Here is a 21,334-nt window from a genome sequence, read left to right on the forward strand (position 1 = left end):
TAAATTTTCTCGGTTGAAAAGTTTGACGAGCTTCTTTGTGCGGCGAATTGCTTTTAATTCTCCATCAATTGATCGCTTTGGAGATTTTTTTTTGGTGTAAGCTTTCAAACCCTCTTAAGTGCTTTTCTGACAAGGAAACGACTGAATTCGAACTATTTGGCGAGATCTCTTTGGGATCGACATGTATTTCTTGTAATTAACCGGATGATCGAATTCACTTTGCTTTTTTCAACAAAACCTTTCTTCCTTCCACCGCCTTTTTTCTTTTTGATAGTTTGAGTCTCCTTATATCTCCTCCATATGTCTCCTTGTATCTCCCTAATGTCTCCAACTGAAGATTTGGCGTCTTTTAACAATTTTGCAATTTTTGAATGTGAGTGTAGGTTAGATTTTGAAAAAAATTTCCGAAACTTTTTTCCGATTACTCAATTGTCATTCTCAAATTACAGTTGTCGTCTGCTACAGGCCATGTCTTCTAACATTGATCACAATTTGTATTTCAAAGGATTTAAGTCTGAGATTCCAAAGACTGATATGTAAATTTACCAAAATACCTCTCTCTCGCTGGACTGTTTTTTATTTATAGAAGGGGTTTCTCAAAATTCGTAGCAGAGTTTAACGACTTTGATCACTGCTGGAGTTTGTATAGTTTAAGGGTGACAGCTTTTTTTATTGCCGATCTTCAATATCTTAAGTATCCTTGAACTAATTTATAGTGCAATACACAAACTGGTGCTTTAAACCCAATGGTTATAAAATATAAAAGAAAGTCTCCCTGCGTCTTCCCAACTTTATGCAATCAAATTAAAGCGATTCAATTTTCACCCTACTCCAAGTTCAAAAAAAAAATTTTTATCAAAAAAAAAACCCGAATAACTACCTCAAGAAAAAACCTGGATATCTACCTGTGTGATTATAAAACATTGGTTCGTAAAATTTTTCTTTTTGCTAAACGTAAAAACATATTCCTTTTGCAACTGCCTTTTTGTCATCTACTTTTGGGTAACATTGAAAAAGTTCTGTTGTTTGACAGTATTTAAGATTTGAATGTTTTTTTACGAATACCTTGAGGTATTTTAAAGAAAAAAGTCAGAAAATTCTTAAGATTGGTTTAAAAATATTCTCAAGAGTCAAGATTTAACAATTCTGATGTGAGTTTTGTAAATTCGTCCCCAGCACAATTAGTTAATCAACAACAATTTATCAATGATATATTAAGAATAACTAGATGTCTAACTGCCGTAAATCGGTATAAGAAAAAGTGAAGCAAAAATCGGCCATTATGGGGGGCAAAATCTTTACGCTATTTATCAAAACAAAACAAATACGAAGCTTTTGATTTGTTAAATTTGCCCCCCATAATGGCCGATTTTTGCTTCAAAAAATACGCGAAAGTTAGACATCTAGTTATTTTTAATATATCATTGCAATTTATAGGCTAAAGTTGCGCATCAAAAAAAAACGCGATAGTGCGCATGTCTATACGAGTTCAAGAGCAAATCAGATATTCTGCAAAGAATTAAAGATTAAACGTTCGTCAGGTATAGGAAAATGACAAACAAACAAACAAAAAAAAAACACTATTAAACAATTTGACTCTATAGGCATGATTTTAATAACCAGTTTGTTTATAGGGTGAGAAATTTTTACATTCTTGTCAGCGGATTTAAAATGGAAGAAGTATGCATGTCGCTTCTTAACCAATTTTTCGAGAAAGCGATGTATATGGTGTTTAAGTATAGTTTTTGTAATAACAGTTGTTGTCCTACTACAATTGTTGCTAAAAAAATGTATATGAACAATATAAAATGTACATCAGGAGATCTTTATAGTAATATGTGTGATAAGGTACATGTAGAGGTAGCTTTGGCGACGCTTTGATAAAACATATTTGAATATCTATTATCAAACAGAGCTATAGATAAGTAAACTTGGTTGCGGCACATATTCTTCAGAAAATACATACAAAAATTTACCGAGTTGAATAAGATAAATTTTTCTTTGAATTAAAATATCAGATTAAGATTTTAGCTCTGCTCTCTTTTGTCATTATCTTGCAGCTTTTTGAAGAACTACAAACAAAATATACATTAAATTTAGAACAAAAAAATGAAAAAAAAGGTGATGTAATCACAATGCCAGTTTCATATAATTGGATAAAAATGATTGTTACAACTGGAGTTTTGATTTGCATCTTTGGATATTTGTTTTTATTTTCATCATTTGAGATGACACCAGATACAAATGTGATTCTTGCTCCAGAAGGCTTAAAAACTGATGGAAGGAACTTTACATTAAAGCGAGAGAAGTTTCGAATAATGAGTGGATCTATGCACTATTTTAGGATTCCATTTCGAAAATGGTCTGATCGGCTTTTAAAGCTAAAGGCAATGGGAATAAATACTGTTGATATGTAAGTCTTGCATTTTATATTAAACATATCTTTGTTTTTTTGACTATAGAATTACATAAGTAGAGTATTTTTTTAAAATTAAAAGTAAAGAAATATACAATTAAAATAGTACTTCATGCATAATCATATGCACTGCTATCAATTATATTGAAATGTTTTTCCTAATATAAAAAACCAACTAGCTTTGGCAAGCATGATGTAAAAACTGCATTTTCTCTGTAAATGATAAAATCTGACTAAAAATTGGACACTTTGGATACTTTTTGTAGGAATTGTTCTAGTTCAATAATTTTAATCTTTTCCTGTCTTTTTTGTTTAAATGTCACTTTTTGTTCTGCTGTCCAAGATTTTTCACATTCAAACATCCCTGTTTTATTATAAGACAAATATGAAAACTTAAAAAAAAGTTTAACATTGAAATAAGGACTTCTGTTCTGGTCATTAATTAATCATATTAATTATACTATAGTGTAATTAATGACCAGAATAGAAGTATCTTAGTCACCCTTATATCAATACCTTAGTTTAAAAGTTCTTTGCAAACTTAAGCTTTTTTCTTTTAAAAGTTAGTCTAAACTAGGTTTACCACATTACCTGTATTATAAAAATCTGAGTTTTTTGATGATAAATCAAAATGTCTTTTACTGGTAGAAAGACTGCATTAAGGTAAACCAGAAATAAGGGGCCAAGAACAATGCCGCTCTCCCTTTCGTAACTTACATCACACTATATGGCTTATAACTCATTTAATCAATAACTTACATCTATTCTGCGTCATTTTAAAGTTGGTCTGTTAACAAGGGTATTAACAAGGGTATTAAGGTTAAAAGTAATCACATAATAATAATAACTGGTTAAAAGTAGTCAACTCTTTTAAGTAAACCTGAATAAGAAACTCCAGATAAAGTTTTATTAACATCTCATTTCTCAAAATAAATTCGTCTAATTTGTCCAGTTGGCAAGAAACCTCTATAAATTTGTTATGAAAAATTATTAAATGAAAAGAAAGAAAAATCAAAATGATAAAATAAACTCAGGTAAGATCACTTTGATCTGTTTTGTAACGACAATAATACAGATCAGGGTTAATGCCACATTTCTCTTTGACAGCAAGCCGTTGATAGAGGTATTTCATGAATCATATCATAGAGTGTGTCATGTCAAACCATTTTGTAGGCATGGCTTTTTTTTATCAATTCAATAGCAGGTGAACATTTGGGATCAAATCTTGATGATCCCTGCTAAATGATACAGTTACAGTATCTGTGACAAACTATGTATACAACAACAGGTGGCTAGACATCTCATAAAAGAAGTTATCAGAATGAAATAATACAATTAACTCCTGTTAATTGTTCTTTAAGAAGATATTAATAAAGACATACATACATACATACATACATACATACATACATACATACATACATACATACATACATACATACATACATACATACATACATACATACATACATACATTAATAACTTCTTCAAAGTTATTTTTTATAGCTGTTTCGGCTTCAATAGATAAAAGTCCTAAGTCATTTAAATGATTTTATGTCATTGTTGAGCTTGATATGTTTTTTATTTTTTTCAACATGCTAAAAGATCTTTCTTTCTGTCACTGGAATTGTGCAAAATAGCCTTATTGCAATTATAATGTTTGGAAACAGCACATCCAGCTTTTTTCTTTTTTTTTTTTTTTTTTTTTATTTCATTTAATAATTCAACAGGCTGAAGAGAAATATTTTGTATATTGGTATCATAAATTAATTTTAAATGTAGTATTTCATCTCTAAGATGATCATTGATACCATTTTCATACATTTTTTGCAACTTTTCATACTTATTTTGTATTTCTTGATACCATAATAAATTGATAAATTCTTGATACCATAATACTTTATAAACCATAATACATTGAATAAAAAATCTATTTCCTTTGCTGCATTAAATCTTCTTGTCAGTACCAATGATGCTTTCCATGAAAACATTGAAATTTTTAATTCTAAATTCTTCTGTCGGCATCCTTTAACTTTAACTTGTGTGCTGTTTCTTTCCTTTTAGTATTTTTTTTTTCCTGAAAATTCTGAGTTAATCTATAAAGATGTGCCCAACAATCTACATTCATGTAAAATATTATCCCAACTATCTCTCATTGTATTTAATTCAACAAGAAGACTTGACAAATTGGATATTTCTACATAAATTATTGTGAATTTGTAAAACAATACTTCTGTAATTCATAGCTTCAAGAACTTTGTATCATATTTTTGCCAGTGTTAAGCATTCAAAAGATTACATATATTTTTTTATTCTGTTAAGATCTGATCAAAAGTTTCTGATGTTAAGCGTAATTCCAAAACAGCGTCTATTGCTATTTTAATTTCATTAATTTTGTCAACAAATGGTTAACACTTTCAATTCTTACGACCACCATTTATTTGACAAAGTGTACAAAGAGTATCTAGTATTATTTTTTAATATTTCCCATCTTGGGAATATTAAAAAATAATACTTGGCTACTGCTAAATATATTGTATAATTTTTGTATAATGCAAAAAATCTTGCAACTTGAATCCAAGATTCTGCTGAATGAACACTACATAAGTTTAAACTATGACTTGTACAAGTAGAAAATATTGCCAATGGATTAATTTGCAAAATATGAGCTTGTGCACCTTTATATGATCCACTCATGTTGGATCCATTATCATATCCTTGTGTTCGACAGTTACTTATAGGAATATTATACCTTTGTAGCAATTCAAGAATTAAATTAGCAATATCTTCTCCAGTCTTCTCATCTTTCCATTATTTTGAACTTGTTGGACTTAATAGTAAAGTACTGTAAAATGAATGTAGTTTGTTCTATATGTACAGAATCGGGTGTTGCGTCTACAATAAGGGAACAATATTTCACAGTTTCTCTTTCCTTTAAAATAAAAGTTATAGAGTAATCAGCACAGCATGATACAAATTTATTTTGAATGTCTGCGGATAAGTAATGTACTTGCAATCTCTGCGTTTCATTTTCTGTCTGCTTTACGTTTTTTAAATGTTCTTCTAAAAGCAGATCATAATGACTTAAAAGTTCTAATAATCCTAGAAAATTTCTACTGTTCGAATCTCCAATCAAATGAGTAACAGTCCTAAAGGCCAATCCAATATCAGCAAGAAACAAAATTACATCTAATAATCGTTTTAATAAATCTTTCCTTTTCTGTGTCTCATTTTGTATTTGTTTTACTATAAGGCATTCAATTTTGGTATGTTTATTAATAATTTTTTCTAAATTTCACCACTGGATATTACAAGATTTATGATTGCTAGATTGTTCATGGTCAGGTATTTCATATATTTTTATCACATAATTTTTTGTACCCTCTATTAGCCTGCTAACCATATTCTGTAGCAAAATTGATCATTGCTCACAAAATTTATAAAGTAAACAACAAGGAAAACAAAACAAAGCATTTTTAAATTTGCTCCAGATGAATCAATCTCAAGGAACTTTTAAACAAAAACTTAGTAAATATTTAGGGAATCGACTACCGTGTTTATCTACAGGAAATGTTGTTGAGTGTGGTTCTGGACCTCTTAGAATGGCATCTTCTACATCTTTTGGTGTTACAATTAATTCTGCCACTCCAATATCAATGTTGGAACAGTCAGTATACAAAGAAAGAAATTCCAACAAATTCCGTTTAATTTCTTGTACTTAATGAGTCTGCATCAATCTTTTCATTATCGCAGCAGTCATTGTTCTGTGTTTAGTGTACACACACACACACACACACACACACACACACACACACACACACACACACACACACACACACACACACACACACACACACACACAAAATAAAGAAATTACAATTTATGGTACTTAAAGTTTCATGCCTTTCAGCAATCATCAGCCATGAAATACCGAATATGACAAAAAAATGATGCAGTTCTATTTATAAATTATGCAGTTCTGTTTGTTATTTTAAAAATATGCTTTTTAAAAGTTGCAATTACTAAATAACAAGAACCATTTAACAAAGTTCATTTGCTTTACAGACTGTTAGCTTTTACTTAGAAACTTTTTCTATAAAAACAACAGCATAATATACAGGATTGAACCCAGGGAGCACCTTATGATTCCCAGGACATAAACTTACTGTATATTAAAAAGAAAAAAATGAAAAAAATTGAAAAATATATGTTTTCTAATTTTCAAAGAACAAGTTTTATTTAGATGAGAATAAACTTTTTAAAAGTTTTATTAAACAAGTAAAGAAAGTCCCTTTACAAATATTAGTAAACTTTGTCTTTCTTTTAAGTTTCGTAAATTATTTTAGTAAAAGAAGAAGTTAGTTAAAGAAATTCTTAAGAAATTTTCTGGGAAAATTGTATATGGATCCAACATCTTAAATTAACCTGCTACCCACCAGTAGAAGGGTAGGATGATAGGAGGGAACAGGGCAAAAGCCTGTTGAAAATTGTAGATATAGATTTACTTGAAAAGGAAGATTCAATGAAAAACTAAAACACTAACGTTTAATAGAAAATGAAAATCTTAATAAATGAACAACTTTGACTTTCTAAATTTTTAATAAATTCCAAACAAACTGCAATTTTATGTTTGTGTCCATTTCTGAGAAATAATTGTATCTTAAAAGTCCAGTTCATGTTATATCAATTTGTTTCATGGTGATTGCTGAAAGGCATGAAACGTTGATTAAATTTAAAATGTAACTTTAACTACATTAGATCAAATTGAAATTGAAAACAAATCGCTGTTATATCTTTATTTATAACTGAAAGGTTTAACATTTGTTTTAATTTAAACTTATTTCAGTTAAGTTTTTCTTTACTTTTTTAGATATATTCCTTGGAATTTGCATGAGTCAGAGCCAGGTTATTATGATTTTAGTAGTGACCAATTAAATTTAAGGTATGATGAAAATACTTATTGAGTTTATTAATTTTCTTTTTTTACTGCTGCTTTTTTACTTCTTTTTTTACACGAAAGTATTTTATGCAGTTTTTTCTAAAAGTACAGGATAACACTCTTGTATTCTGAGATTATCTCTTGGGTGGGTTTACTGGAATTAAATTCAAATCCCACAAATTGAATTTAGCAGACTTAAACAAAATTAGTTTTTCCAAGACAACTGCCCAGACATCTTTAGCTATTAATCAGTTGAGAAATCTTAATACTGCTTGTTTTTGTAGTGAATTTTTGTATCTGGTACAAAGTTATGGGTTGTATGCTATAATTCGTCCAGGGCCTTACATTTGTGCGGAGTTGGACCTAGGTGGTCTGCCAAGGTATATTACTTTTTATAGTCTGTACTAAAAAAATGTATGTATGTATGTATGTATGTATGTATGTATGTATGTATGTATGTATGTATGATATAAACTTTTTTGTTTATCTTTATTAGCTGGTTGCTTAGAGACAAAAACATGAAGTTAAGATCTCTCTACCCTGGGTTTATAGATCCTGTTGAAAAGTATTTTAAAAAACTGTTCTCAGTTTTGCAACCTTTTCAGGTATAATTGAAAAATACTGTTTAAAAAAATATATATATAACTATTTATTTATTTACTTTTAATTTTTCTCAGTTTAGCTATGGGGGGCCGATAATTGCATTTCAGATTGAGAATGAGTATGGAGCTTATGGTGAAGATAGTAAATACATGAATTATCTCAAAGAGGTTTGAAAAGCTGTTTTATTGGATTTTTAGCAGCCTTATCAAATGTTGAATGTTTTAGATATTTATTTTGATGAAATAAATTTTAAAGGTTCCTAATCATTCCTTATGTGTAAAAAAAAGTGCTTCTTAAGAAGTTTTTGATAAGATTGTCATCTGTCACTAAATTCATAAAGAGTGTTTAGATAAAAATTTTCTTTAGATTTTCAATTTGAATGGCTTGAAAGAGTTATTCTTTGTATGTGACAATAAGCAGGGGCTCGGTAAATATCAACTGAATGGAGGTAAATATTTTTAATTTAAACTGATGCATAATTGGTTAGTTTTTTAAAAATTTAAACTGATGCATGAACGGCTTTTTTTTTAGGATATATTTAAGTTAAAATAAAATGTTTTTTCTTATGTAATTCTTTGGTAAAGTTCTAAGGTTCTGTGCTACAGGAATGCATAAACAGTTTCAGGAATTCATAAACTATAGATTAATGATATAGGCCAATCAAAAGTTGTTTTTTGTTGTTTGGAAAACTTGCCAGACTTCTCAATATTTAGAACTTTTTTTCTTACTAAATTTTTTTTTTTTTTTTTTACCATATTTATTACCAATTGTTTACCATATTTATTTCAGTTGTCTAATTTAAATAAATAAAATTTAAATAAATAAAATTTAAATAAATAAAATTTAAATAAATAAAATTTAAATAAATAAAATTTAAATAAATAAAATTTAAATAAATAAAATTTAAATAAATAAAATGTAGCAATGGCTTCCCACATTAATACTTTGAAAAATTAAACAGGTAGTCATGCCATTACAAATGTGATGTCTGTATTTTTTTGATGTCTGTATCATCCTACCCTTCTACTGGTGGGTAGCAGGTTAATTTTTTTTTACTTATTTAATAAAACTTTTAAAAAGTTTATTCTCATCTAAATAAAACTTGTTCTTTGAAAATAAAAAATTAGAAAAAAGATATTTTTCAATTTTTTTCAATTTTTTCTTTTTAATATACAGTAAGTTTGTGTCCTGGGAATCATAAGGTGCTTCCTGGTTTCAATCCTGTATATTATGCTGTTGTTATTTTTTATAGAAAAATAGAAAAAGTTTCTAAGTAAAAGCTAAAAGTCTGTAAAGCAAACGAAACGAACTTTTATCTTCATGTCAACCAAGAACAAATTTTGTTGAATGGTTCTTGTTGTTGTTTTGTAATTACAGCTTGTTGTTGTTTTGTAATTACAGCTTTAGAAAGCACAATTTTAAAAGAAAAGATAAATAGAATGGCATCATTTTTTCATTATGTTTCAAAACCTAGTTCAGTCCCCCCTAAAAAACTTGCTCTAATACATTTTTTTTAAACTCGAAACTAAAATTTGCCAAGCATGTCAAAGTAGTGATTGACCAAAATCTGAACTTTTGCTAAAACCACAAGAACTGAAGGTCAGTTCAATAAAACTGTAACTGAAGCCATAACCAAAAATTGAGTGAAGCTTTATAAAAAGACTTTATAAACTTTATAAAAAGCATTAAAAATCCCTAAATCTTCTTATGAATGTATGTACTTACATAGAAGGTTGTTAAATCTTCTTACTAACACGTAGAAGGTTGTTAAAATAGAGTTCTCAGTTTCAGTTTTGGCAACCTCAGAGTCCACCTTTAATTTTTTGACTCCCGATGCTCTACAAAAGTTTTTGAGCTTATAAATAAAAGTTGATGTTCTATTTTTAAAGCTACAATGATGTTTTTCTTTGTCATTCTTTTTCTTGTCTTCTTTTTCTTCACTTTGTTGTGATTTAAAAAGGAGTAAACTGTACACATCATTTCTTTTTCAGTACTGCAAACAATAAATTTTATGTCACTGGATGCTAAAGAAATGATTGACAAACTGGAAATTGTTCAGGTAAAAAAATTTTTTTATTCTGATTTTTTTAAATCCTGGTGAAGAAGTTAAAGTACTTTGTATACATACAATGTATGATATGAAAGTAGAAAATCTTCTGGCACCATTTTACTCTGCTCCAAAGCAGCCAAGAGAAATTTCGGGCCCCAGGGAAGTTTTCTTAAGGGGCCCTCATTATGATCAATTATATAACCAAGACCAAAAGAAGCGTGCTCTGGTCATTGAAAATTAAAAATAAAAGTTAATTAAATCTTTTAAAAGTCAAAACTATTTAAATTTTTTAAAAATTATTTGTACACACACAGGGCCCCGGGAATCTTCCCCATCTACCCTCCCTCTTGGCGGCCATGCTCTGCTCCAATCATTCAAAATAAAAAAATTGTATGCAAAAGATGCTCCTCATCATTTCTAAGAAGCGGAGTATTAATACTAAACCTTGATTTTTCTGTATATTTGTTAAAAAAATTTTTCTAGTTTTAAAAAGTTCTTTTTGAATTAAAAAAATAGAGTTTAAAAATTGAATTAAATAAATTAAAAAAATAGCTGTTCACAGTTTTTAACCCTATCATTAGCCTAATCCCATAAGTATTGATAAAATATTTTCTTTCATCACAAATGTTTTGGTTTTAAAATTTACTGCCACCAGCTTTTATCACAATAATTTGCTTTATTTGCTTAAGGAGCATGTTTTCTAATTTAACATTTGATTTAGTTTAATTATGAATAATAAAAGATTTGTTCCAGTTGTCCTGACCAAAAAAAGTGAATTATTTGCTTAAAAGCAATACACTAGTGGGATTCAGTTTCTTTTTTCTTGTTTATTTTGCATTCTTTACATTTTTTTATTTTTGCTATTTTATATGTTAGGTATTATTTAAAGTTTGTAGGGGAAAGGTGCCTATGATGGCATACTTAACTTTAACGTTTCTCTGAGTCATTACCTAAAAACTTAAAAAATAGTTTTTGACATGGGTGTATTCCCTCTAGCATGCAGAATAATAATGAACCTCAGAACTTTTACTATTTTGCTTTTTTATAAGTTTATACCATTAAAAAAAAAATACAAGTATGCCATCATAGGCAACTAACTGCTCCTATGATGGCACACTTTAAAGAAATTAGACAAACAAGAATTTTTTTTGTTTTTATTAATGGAAACACAACTTATCAAAAAATCAAAGTTAAAAATAAATATTTGGTCTAAAAGCATAGTTCACATATAAATTTTTGTCTACTTCTCTTTATGCTTGCAGATAAACAATGACACTAAGATCCGCATTTTTGACAACAAATCCATTCGCTGTCTTGTTCTTTAGAGCAAGACAGCGAATAAAGTTCATAACAATACAAAAATGCTGTATCAGGTTCGAAATTTATCTTATTATTACTTCTTTTAATCTCCTCACTGCAGAATTTTTCTTCAACAGTTGTCTTTCTTTTTGTTTTTCTAACAAACTTTTCCTCTTTCTTTGTTATCTTTTTCTTTTGCCTTATCTTTTAATTCTTGGATATCCGGTGTGGTATTCAGAGGTCCAGTTTTTCCACGTTTTCAATTCAATTTTAGAGGGTGCGAAAGGCACCGGACACAACTTTTGTATACTAGATTTTATCCTTTCGTTGAAACAGAAGATCCAATGCATATGGAAGCTTCTGATGGGGGAGATCTCATTTCCAAATGTGTTGGTTTCTCAAACTTTTGTATTTCATTTTTGTTCTTAGCCTGATCACCTTTTATGCGCATTAAAATTTATTTCAGGGAGTTTTTTCAACTCATTTTGCAGACTTTCCTATGATGGTAACTCCTCGGTATGCCATCATAGGATAGAGTCACCATATTTATTAAAACAAGCTGTGTCTACCTTATTCTACACATAGCATTAAAAGAAGTATTCTAATAAATGTACAAAGCCTGCAGATGAAATGCATGAAAATTTCACTTCTGTATGATGTATAATAAAATCGTAATCCTAAATATATGAGAGCATTAAAACTACAACACCACATGCAAAAATTTATGTTTGTTGATTACAAAAGCATTATTTACGACAGAAGGACGAATTTTCACCAGAAGTAATGAATTACTAATATACACATGTTGGTCTAATCACTTATACACCAAAACCAATATTTATGGAAATATGACCAGTATGCCATCATAGGCGCTATGCCATCATAGGCACCTTTCCCCTATATGTACACATACATTTTATATCTAAAAAGTCTAAAAGACTAAATTTTCATTAGGAATTTTAAAGAGTTTTTTGGCTTTCTGTATTTTCATTAAGTGAAAGTAATAATATAAAGATGAACAGTTAAAAGTGTGTTATCTTAACTTATTTGTATTTTGAAAAAGGTTTTTTTTTAAATGAAAATGTTTTTTTTTTTTTTTTAGCCAGATAAACCAGTATTTGTATCAGAGTTATGGGATGGTTGGTTTGATCATTGGGGAGAAAAACACCATGTTGTTAAAATAACAGATGCTGCATCAGCATTGGAGTATGTGCTCAATCGAGGGGCCTCTTTTAACTTGTATATGTTTCATGGTGGGTTTCTTGTTTTTCTGCTGGGCTTTAGTATTTAACATCTTTTATTGCATTCCTATTTTTTATTCCTTTACTACCCAAGTATTTTGTTAATTTTTTTTTTAAACAATTTTTATATAAATATAAAGATTTAGCTATATTACGTGTGAATAAATTTTATATAAAAATTTAATGACTATGAAGGTCCAAATGAGTGTTTTACTCCTTATTTGATTGTTTGTTGTTGCATCAATTTTTTCCAAATGAGACAAATATCAGGTTTGTAAATTTAGGTGGTACAAATTTTGGATTTATTAATGGCGCAAATGCAAACAATGATGGTTCAAATTACCAGAGTACAATTACTAGTTATGGTATGTTTTTAATTTAAAAAAGGTGTTTTATTTTTGCTTCGCCTTTTTTTACTATTCTTAGTAGGAGTACAAAATGTATTTGAGTTTTGTTTAATGATTTTCGTGTTGAGTAAAATATATTTTTTTAGACTACGATGCACCTATCTCAGAAATAGGAGAAATAAAAAAAAAATATGATGTGCTTAAATCAACTGTTAAAAAGAATGCACCAAAAGATTCAGGTGGAATATCTTTAGCATCTACTTTAGGTTTTATATATTTGTCAACTTTATTTAGTTATATAGACATATTAAGTATTTTATGATAAATTTCTAAATTTGTTTTTATATTGATACAATAATGATATTAGTTAATTTCTTCTTTTTTGTATTTTGAAAATTAACAGAAAAAGAATTAAGTGTGTAAATAAAAAAAAGATTTGATGCTTATCAAATCTTTTTTTTTTGCACAGTTAATCCTTTTTTCATTTTTTAGTCCCAAAGACTCTACCATGGGTACCTGATGACTCTCCTTACACTGGTTATGGTATTATTTTTACTATTTTCACTAACAACCAAAATCACAGATCATGTACTTTGTAGGTACATCACTTTTGATGATTAAGTAAGATTTCAAGTTTCATCATCAATCAGTTGTTAATAATTTAAAATTACAGGAGCAGTGAAATTGACAGAGCGAATGGACTTATCCAATATTTTAAAACATGTGGTAAACTTTTTTTTAGTTTCATGTTTTTGTTTTTTATGTCATAAGTTTTTATCTTCCAGAATTTTAGTGGTTTTCTTATGTGTGTGTGTGTATATATATATATATATATATATATATATATATATATATATATATATATATATATATATATATATATATATATATATATATATGCACATACATACAAGAACTTCTTATGTCTATTTTTTTTTTTTTTTACAAAAAAATGCAATAAAAAAAAATCTAAACTTAAAAAAAAAAAGAATTAAAATGTTATATAAAATTTGTAAAAAATTTTATAGTATAAAAGGTGTTAATTGTTTCCATATCTCCATGCTTGTTGTTGCCACCATTTTTTTGACATTTTATAATAACTAATTACATTATTAACATGAAAAAGCAAAATTGCAGAATAAATAATTTATTTTATTAAGCAGATAATTTTGTCTTCATGGACTAAGTTCTATTTTTTAAAATGCTTTTAAACTTATACATGTCATTTAATGTTCTTGAAGCAGCAGAGGGACACTAAGCGGAAATAAATTACCTTTATACTAGGATATGAACAGCTATGAAACAATTTTATATGATTTTAGACTGGTGAAAATTATCAACATGTAGTAAACATGGAAAATTTATCTATAAATAACAATGCTGGTCAATCTTTTGGATACATTGTCTACGAGAATACTCTTGAAAACGTAAAAGATTTGAAAGAAAAAACGTTTTTGCTCATTGAAGAAGCTAGAGATTTTATCTTGGTGAGTTCTTTTTCTTGCTCATTACTTATTAATTGTTAATAATAGTATAATTGGGAATTATAATATTGTTAATTACAGAAGATAATTGAATAAAATTTGTTATTATACAAAAGGAGTTTTTAGCTTTATTTTGTTTACTTTGAGTTTATGTTGTTCTTTTTTTGTTATCTTATTGATAATATCGACATCTGCACAGCATTTGTTACTTTTTGTTGTTGGAAGCTTTATAAATGGTTTCTAATTGATCACTTAAGAGTTTGACGAACAATCATAGCTTTATTGGAACATTAAAAAACAAAGCTCATAACAGTAAAAAATTAACAAATTATTGTAGCACCTGTAATTTTAATTGATAATGATATTTATTGTACAACTTATAAAAATAATTTTAAGAAAAATGTCCTCTGAATCACTTTTGGTGTTCTCTCTTACTTGCTTCTCGCTTGTTCATCAATTTAACACATGAGGTATTAAAATAATGTTTATGATTTAGGTCGAGGTTGGATACAAAGTTATATACACAAGCTACGAGAAACTTAAAAATATCAATATTCCCCTTGGGCAGGATTTGGTATAAATTAAGTAAAATTTTTTTTTTTTTTTGTCAAAAACTTTAAAATTTATCAAAGGTTATGTATAATTTTTTAAAGATTTATAAACAGGTTTTGCAGGTTTTTTTTTTTTTTTTAAATATCAATTCTTTTTTAAAGCATGTTATTCAGTAATGCAAAAGTTTTTCATGAAACAGATATTCAAAAAAAGGTCTGATGCACTATGCTTAATCTGATGCAATTGTGAAGCGTTTGCCTCCATTACTTTTATTTTGTAAATATTAGACCAAGGTTTAATTTGAACTTACATGAGAGTGATGTCTTTAAATAACAAATACTCACGAAAACAGTAAGTACATTTAAGAAAACAGTAAACCAGTTTTCTTAAAGCATTGTTCTTAAATTCTGTTTCGTTTATGAAAAGGTGAGTTAACACATGTTGAATCAATGTAGTACGATCATTTCACCTTGTAGGTAAAAAACAAGACATTGCGTATTATTGTTGAAAATAGTGGGCGTGTGAATTATGGGTTAGATTTAAATAACCAGCGAAAAGGTAAAACGCTGTAATTTCTTGTACAAAAATTCATATTTTGTCTGTGATATTCACCCTCTTGTGTCGTCTTATTTAATGCTATGAGTTCTCATACTTTATAGGGCTCCTGGGAAAAGTTTGGCTCGGGAAGAATGTATTGACCAATTGGAAGATATACCCTTTAGAATTTAAAAAGAGTTGGGTGGAGAAGTAAATTTTACTCTTTTTTTTACATGATAAATTAAATTTTACCATGAGACCACAAATCCCGTAAAAGATTTGGCGGGTCAATGTTATAAAACTTACGCTTTCTGAACACTAAGAATTTCGTGAAAAAGTTGTTAAACATTTCTAGCAGCGATTTTTTTTTTTTTTTTTTTTTTTTTTTTTTTTTTTTCAAGAAGTACAAAAAAGTTTACGTTAAAGCATTACGTAATATGTTTTTTAAAGCATTACGTAATATGTTTTTTAACATCGACCCCTTGAACAATTATTTCGTAACGATTTTATAAACGTAATTTTCTGTTTAATAAATAAATTTAAAAAAAAAAAAAAAAAAACCATTGAAAGTCGGAAATGATTCCTGTAATTCAGCCTACTACTGACCCAACCATGAGGTTGGGTCAGTACAAACAAGGCTCCACGTCCAAAGAAATTGACAAAATGCTAGACAAGTTTTCGTGAATTGTCCACAACACAGAGTTTTTATTTAATAAATTTATTTTTCCTGCTTCCAATCTTAAAGTTTTATAAAGAAACAACTTCTTTACGAATTTTTAGTGCAGAGTTTCACCTCAAAAGTTCACCCTCAACATTTCTCCCTCAACAGTTCTCGATTTACAATTCTATACATTTATTTCCAATGCTATCAAAACACTCCTGTCCTTTGATTGTGTTTTGGTAAAAGTTTAGAACGTTACCAATCCACACTTAGTCGCTCCACTAAGCAAATCAAAACGGTACGATGTTTCTTATTTATATTCTTATAGCATAACTACAAGCGGGTTGTGGAAGAATAGCGTCGACGTAGTCCAGGGAGTTCAGTCTCCCACGTTGTATAAAGGAAATCTATTCGTTCATAAACATGCACCTTCTGATACCAGCATCCTTATTGAGGTAAAGAGTCAACGATTCAAATGTTTATATTTATTTTTTTTTTTTCGTTAAACTGCATAGTTGGATTAGGCTCTCGAACGATTAGAACTTAATCGAATCATGATTGTAATCTCAAAAGATTAAAGATTAATTGAATCATGATTCTAATCTTGATAGATTAGAGCTTAATCGACTAAAGTTCTAATATAATACTACTGTAGTTGTAAATTAATAAATAAAAAAACTGCAAAAGTTCAGCTCTTATAGGGTTGGTTCAAAGGTTGTATATTCGTCAACGGTTATAATTTGGGCCGTTATTGGAACCGTGGTCCCCAAAAGACGCTTTATGTTCCCGATCAGTTTTTACATGGCGGAGACAATAGCTTGTTGCTATTTGATCTTCATGGTGAACCTTCAAATCGGGAAGAATCAGGGTACCCTTTAGTATCCTCTGTATACGAACACGATTTAGGTGAGAAGAATCAGTCAGAGTTTTTGATTTAAACGTTTCCTCGATGAAGAAATAAAATTGAAAACGTGTCAGTTAGAAGTGACATGCTTTACGATTTTTTGCGTTTCTTGTTTGTATCATTGCAACAACTGATAAAAAAAAACATTTCTTGCGCATTTGTTGCAGCAAAAGTATTGAAGTTGTTTAGAAAAATAGTTGAAGTTTACACTTGAAATATGTTTTAGAGAATTTTTCATTTTTTATGTAGATCTTTTTATCGTTTGTTAAATTTTCAAAATTTGTAGAAAGAAAAAAATTTTCTTCGAAGAATTGGATTTTTATACATTGTTTTTATATACTTTCTATTTATTAAGGAGATGCAAAATTCAATCGTATTTAATAAGTTCTTAGAGTCCTAACAAAAAACTAGGTGTACGAAACACTAAGATTGTAATTCCAATTATCGCAATGAGAAAATTTATCGAAAATTCACTTGGTTTCCTTTGTGATACGCTAGAAAATCGAGCTAAGGACCCAATATTCCTACATAAACTCCCTTGTAGCGCTGAATCTAAAGTTACGTGAACATTGATATGCTGCCTCTCCTTTTATAAAACTTACTCTCTCGGACGACAAGCTTCATCTGAAAATAAAATCTTCATCCTAGAGAGAATTGACATTTAAATACAACAGAATAAACAGGAGGTTCTATTATCTAATGCGAGTGTCGTTCCCGATTCTTTATTAGACTCTTACTGATGAACAACAGGATCTGTAACTGTACGTAGAACTTGGACTGAGCTACGTATTATTGGTATCATCAACTCAGCCATACTCTTGTTGAGCAACTAGAAAATCTGAAGTTATTATTAAAGCAGTAACTGAACCAGAAGTCACAGAAACCTTAGGTCGATCTCGTCTGTAAATCTTCGAAACGTCCAAGTGTTTGTTTTTTTTAGAACAGAAAACTATAAAGAGTTTTATTTGAAAATTGCATCGAAAGTTAATATTTTTTTGTTACAAACGAAAAATCAACTAATTCTCACTAGCTCCACTTTTCCGCGTCTACTTTTGAACATGTTCGAATGTAGACTGGTTCGCGAAGCTATTTAACTCCACAGCTGCATCGGTGAGAATAAATCCGCAAGTTATTCTAGCTTTACAGCAAGTGTAATTAGTGATAAACTCCATGTTTGCTGATTAACGTTTTACATTGAAACTACACAAGCAGAACAAATTGATAACACTACACAGAGTGAAAGCATTTAAACGTTATCGTTAAGTTCTGATGCCTAGACAGACATGGGCGGATGTATTTCGTCAACCTGGCAAAGAAATAAACAAGTATATACGTTTAAATCTCTAAAGTTTGTATAAATTTACTTATGCTATGATGCATTTCATTTGTTTTTACATCAACAATTGCTTCGTTTTTTTATGGACAATCTTGGCTCGATAAGATTTCGAATATTTTCTATTTTAAATGAGTGGTAAATAATAAACTAAAAATTAAAAGCGAATTTTTGCAAAGATAAATTCGGCAAATAGAACTAAATATAAATCGAATTACCTGTTCACGCGATTTTCGTCTGTGTTTTTAATACTGCACACATTCTCACGAGGCCTTTTTTTTTTTGCTCATGTCATTAAAATATAGCAATTTAATCGCGAAATACTTACAAAAGAACAAAAATCAATTTGAATGAAGTAAGAAATGACGTTTGAACGTAACTATAAATTAAAAAATCACAAAATTGAAAAACAGCTTTCTTTAAAGTGATTTTTCTAAATGATGTTTAAAAATACTCTTTTGGATCAAAAGTTTATTACGCACCGTAAATTAGTAAAATTACTATAAATACATATATTTTATGAAAAAACTAGTTAGCTCCTAAAGAAATTATTACTGTCGATTTACATTAAGTGAGTTGAAACAAAGGCTTCGTACCTTCTAAAGAAAATAACTACAATATTCATTATTTTAGAGAAAAAAAAAAATTTGAAGCAACAGGCAAACACAATAAAAGAAGAATACAACAGTCATAAAAATTAAATTTAAAAAAACCATTAAGTAATGATTTTTGCAAAAAAATTGATTCGGAATATATGATAAAATTTAATCATTAAAATTTTAAAAAGAAAACTGAACGTAATAACAAAAAAGTATATATAAGTTGAGGAAAGGGAAAATATACAGCGATGCTGGCGATTTTTTTATTCGATGCATTAAGCAAGTATTTAAATTATCTGTTTATAAATTATTGCAGTTCGACATCTTTTTTTATCTTTTAGTTTTAACTTTTTCTCGCTCTAAATTTTACAGTCATGGAAGAAACTAGTTTCAATTTTTGCGAAAAGCAAGCTCTTACGAATTCAAGTTTAACCAATCGTCGGTTTCTTCTGCTTAACCAATCGTCAATTTAACTCAGTAAACCAACCAATCGTCAACATGAATCTAAAGCTTAAGTTTCCTTTTTAAAGTTCTGGAAAAAAAAACCTAAGAAAACTACTATTAGAGTTGTGTTGAAAACACCACTTGTTCTTCTTACAACAGCTCCCCAGTTGGCTGTCATGCCTTTTATAGCATGACAGCTAACTGAAGCTATAGTAAGAGAAACAGGTGGTTATTTAAAAAAATGTATACTAATCATAGCATGCCTTCAGAAGAGGTAATTGCTCAAGGTGAAGATTTATAAGCTGCAAAAACAAAAGTTAGTAGTTGTTAATGAAGACCAAAAAAGAAAAAACATGAAATGAAAAAAGAGAAGACGAAAAGTGAAAAGGAAGAGAAAAAGTCTCTTAAACTCATTCAACCAGCCAGCTGGTTGATTGAGTTTAAGCTGAATCACAAGCTGAGAGCCAATCGATAACAATTGTTTAAAATGAACCTTCGTTTAATACTAATCTTGCACGTTATTTACGCATTGATCTGTGGATTAAAAGCTCAGGCTTTAAAAGAGTCGTGAACAGCGCTTTGTCTCTGTTATTTTCTATACGGTGAAATTCATCTCTAATAAATGTCAATAATTTTCTTAATCAAATTTTTCTAATTTTGTTTTCATTAATAAGTGATTAACATCGTGTGCACGTATGAATGCGTGTCACTTTCTTTATATTTTACTCAAAAATTCCAATAAATTATTTCTGAAACTTACTAAGTAATAAAAAATCTTTGGATTGATTTTTTTTTTTTTTTTTTTTTTTAAGAAAGATTTAAATAATGAAAAAAAAAAAAATTTTAAATAATCAACATTTTATAGTTAAACGCACAAAAAATATTTCAGTTATTAAAAAAATTATGCTAAATAAAATACTAAAAAATAAGTAATAATTATTTTTATACTCATCACTTTCTAATTTATTGAGAAAATATTTTCGAATAAAAATCATATTTTTTATCAAGCCTTCAAAAAATCACAGACAATCCTACCCATAGATGAGTATTCAATTTTTCTCATTTTCAGTAACCGTCAAAAATACGTCATCAAAATAACACGGCACTAACAGGAAAAAAGAAAATCGTGATTTGGTCTAAAGCAATAAATATAAACCTTTTATTTAGAAATACAAAACGCCAGTGGTGACGTACAAACTTTCCGATGCAACTATGGAACATGGTAGTGATGCTCCTGTATATTCGCCGCAAATGATAATAGACCGAAACAGTATCTCCAGCATCCTTAATCCTTCCAAATGTTCGTGCAGTAATCATTCAAAGATTTTTATCACCGACTCTATTGCCAATAAAACTAACCTCAGTTCATATGAAACAATGGAAGCGTTCAGTTCCCACAATACATTTCATGATATAAGTCACTACGATTCTTACCTATCCAATTGTTTGTGTCAGTATCACTCATCTTTTAATGGGATGCAGAATAATAAAGACAGCAACAAGAATAAAAAAAATAAAGTACATGTCAAAGATGCTGCCCAAAAAAATGCGCCATTCTCAAACAATGCAGAGGATTCCTCCGATGTGTTAGAGCAAGAGATTCCAGTACTTAAAAAAAAGAAACCCAAAGGCATTCTTGTATGAACCATTTGATGTATTTTATCTTAAGTATATTAAAATATCTAACGTAATTAAATTACTAGTATTATTAAGAAATTGCAAACAATCGCGGCGATAATTTACAAAGCAACTAATTTGTGTCCATATTGTCTTCAGAGATCTGTATTTGGCAGGAAAAAAAAAATGAATTGCGGCAAAACTTTTAAATTCTAATACCAAAGTTTATATTCGATCCTGTGTCTCGTGGTTGGTCATGATTTTGCTGTCATTTTTATTTTTAAATTCATTTGTTTAAAAACAGAATG

The 21,334-nt window shown here is 28.8% G+C and overlaps 2 protein-coding genes and 1 long non-coding RNA gene across 6 annotated transcripts; 2 read left to right on the top strand and 1 right to left on the bottom strand.

The window, feature by feature from the left end:
* Positions 1-1,532: 1,532 nt before the first annotated feature.
* Positions 1,533-17,357, top strand: LOC149876292 (beta-galactosidase-1-like protein 2). Of its 4 annotated transcripts, none has more exons than XR_016448790.1 (18): positions 1,533-2,413; positions 7,287-7,358; positions 7,640-7,735; positions 7,852-7,960; positions 8,033-8,125; positions 8,325-8,406; positions 9,950-10,017; positions 12,410-12,560; positions 12,833-12,913; positions 13,042-13,161; positions 13,388-13,438; positions 13,569-13,621; positions 14,218-14,382; positions 14,876-14,964; positions 15,408-15,489; positions 15,591-15,678; positions 16,458-16,584; positions 16,831-17,357. XR_016448790.1 is itself a non-coding variant. In XM_090075493.1 (18 exons), the coding sequence occupies exons 1-18, from the start codon at positions 2,136-2,138 to the stop codon at positions 17,065-17,067; spliced, it is 2,031 nt and encodes a 676-aa protein (XP_089931619.1). In that variant the 5' UTR covers positions 1,533-2,135; the 3' UTR covers positions 17,068-17,357. The 4 variants fall into 4 exon arrangements, 2 of the variants coding, with proteins under 2 accessions (XP_089931619.1, XP_089931620.1); XR_016448791.1 differs by having other exon boundaries at positions 13,042-13,134; XM_090075493.1 differs by having other exon boundaries at positions 14,876-14,953.
* LOC149876293 (uncharacterized) lies at positions 16,305-18,828 on the bottom strand. Its single transcript, XR_016448792.1, has 2 exons — positions 18,585-18,828; positions 16,305-18,339 (listed from the first exon to the last, which is right to left on the bottom strand). It is a non-coding gene; the product is annotated as an uncharacterized LOC149876293 (long non-coding RNA).
* LOC149876294 (uncharacterized) lies at positions 18,249-21,097 on the top strand. Its single transcript, XM_090075497.1, has 2 exons — positions 18,249-18,358; positions 20,577-21,097. The coding sequence occupies exons 1-2, from the start codon at positions 18,317-18,319 to the stop codon at positions 21,051-21,053; spliced, it is 519 nt and encodes a 172-aa protein (XP_089931623.1). The 5' UTR covers positions 18,249-18,316; the 3' UTR covers positions 21,054-21,097.
* Positions 21,098-21,334: the final 237 nt, after the last annotated feature.

The sequence above is a fragment of the Hydra viridissima genome, unplaced genomic scaffold (genome assembly GCF_058129835.1).
Source record: "Hydra viridissima isolate aposymbiotic clone 2 unplaced genomic scaffold, HvirCarnegie_v1 scaffold_22, whole genome shotgun sequence".
Taxonomy (NCBI): Eukaryota; Metazoa; Cnidaria; class Hydrozoa; order Anthoathecata; family Hydridae; genus Hydra; species Hydra viridissima.

Coding starts and splice junctions, on each gene's coding strand:
- LOC149876292 (XM_090075493.1), top strand. CDS start 2,136: ATGCCAGTTTCATATAATTGGATAAAAATGATTGTTACAACTGGAGTT. Junction 13,622..14,217: donor CCAATATTTTAAAACATGTG/GTAAACTTTTTT, acceptor ATATGATTTTAG/ACTGGTGAAAATTATCAACA. Junction 16,585..16,830: donor ATACCAGCATCCTTATTGAG/GTAAAGAGTCAA, acceptor CAGCTCTTATAG/GGTTGGTTCAAAGGTTGTAT.
- LOC149876294 (XM_090075497.1), top strand. CDS start 18,317: ATGGGCGGATGTATTTCGTCAACCTGGCAAAGAAATAAACAA. Junction 18,359..20,576: donor CCTGGCAAAGAAATAAACAA/GTATATACGTTT, acceptor CCTTTTATTTAG/AAATACAAAACGCCAGTGGT.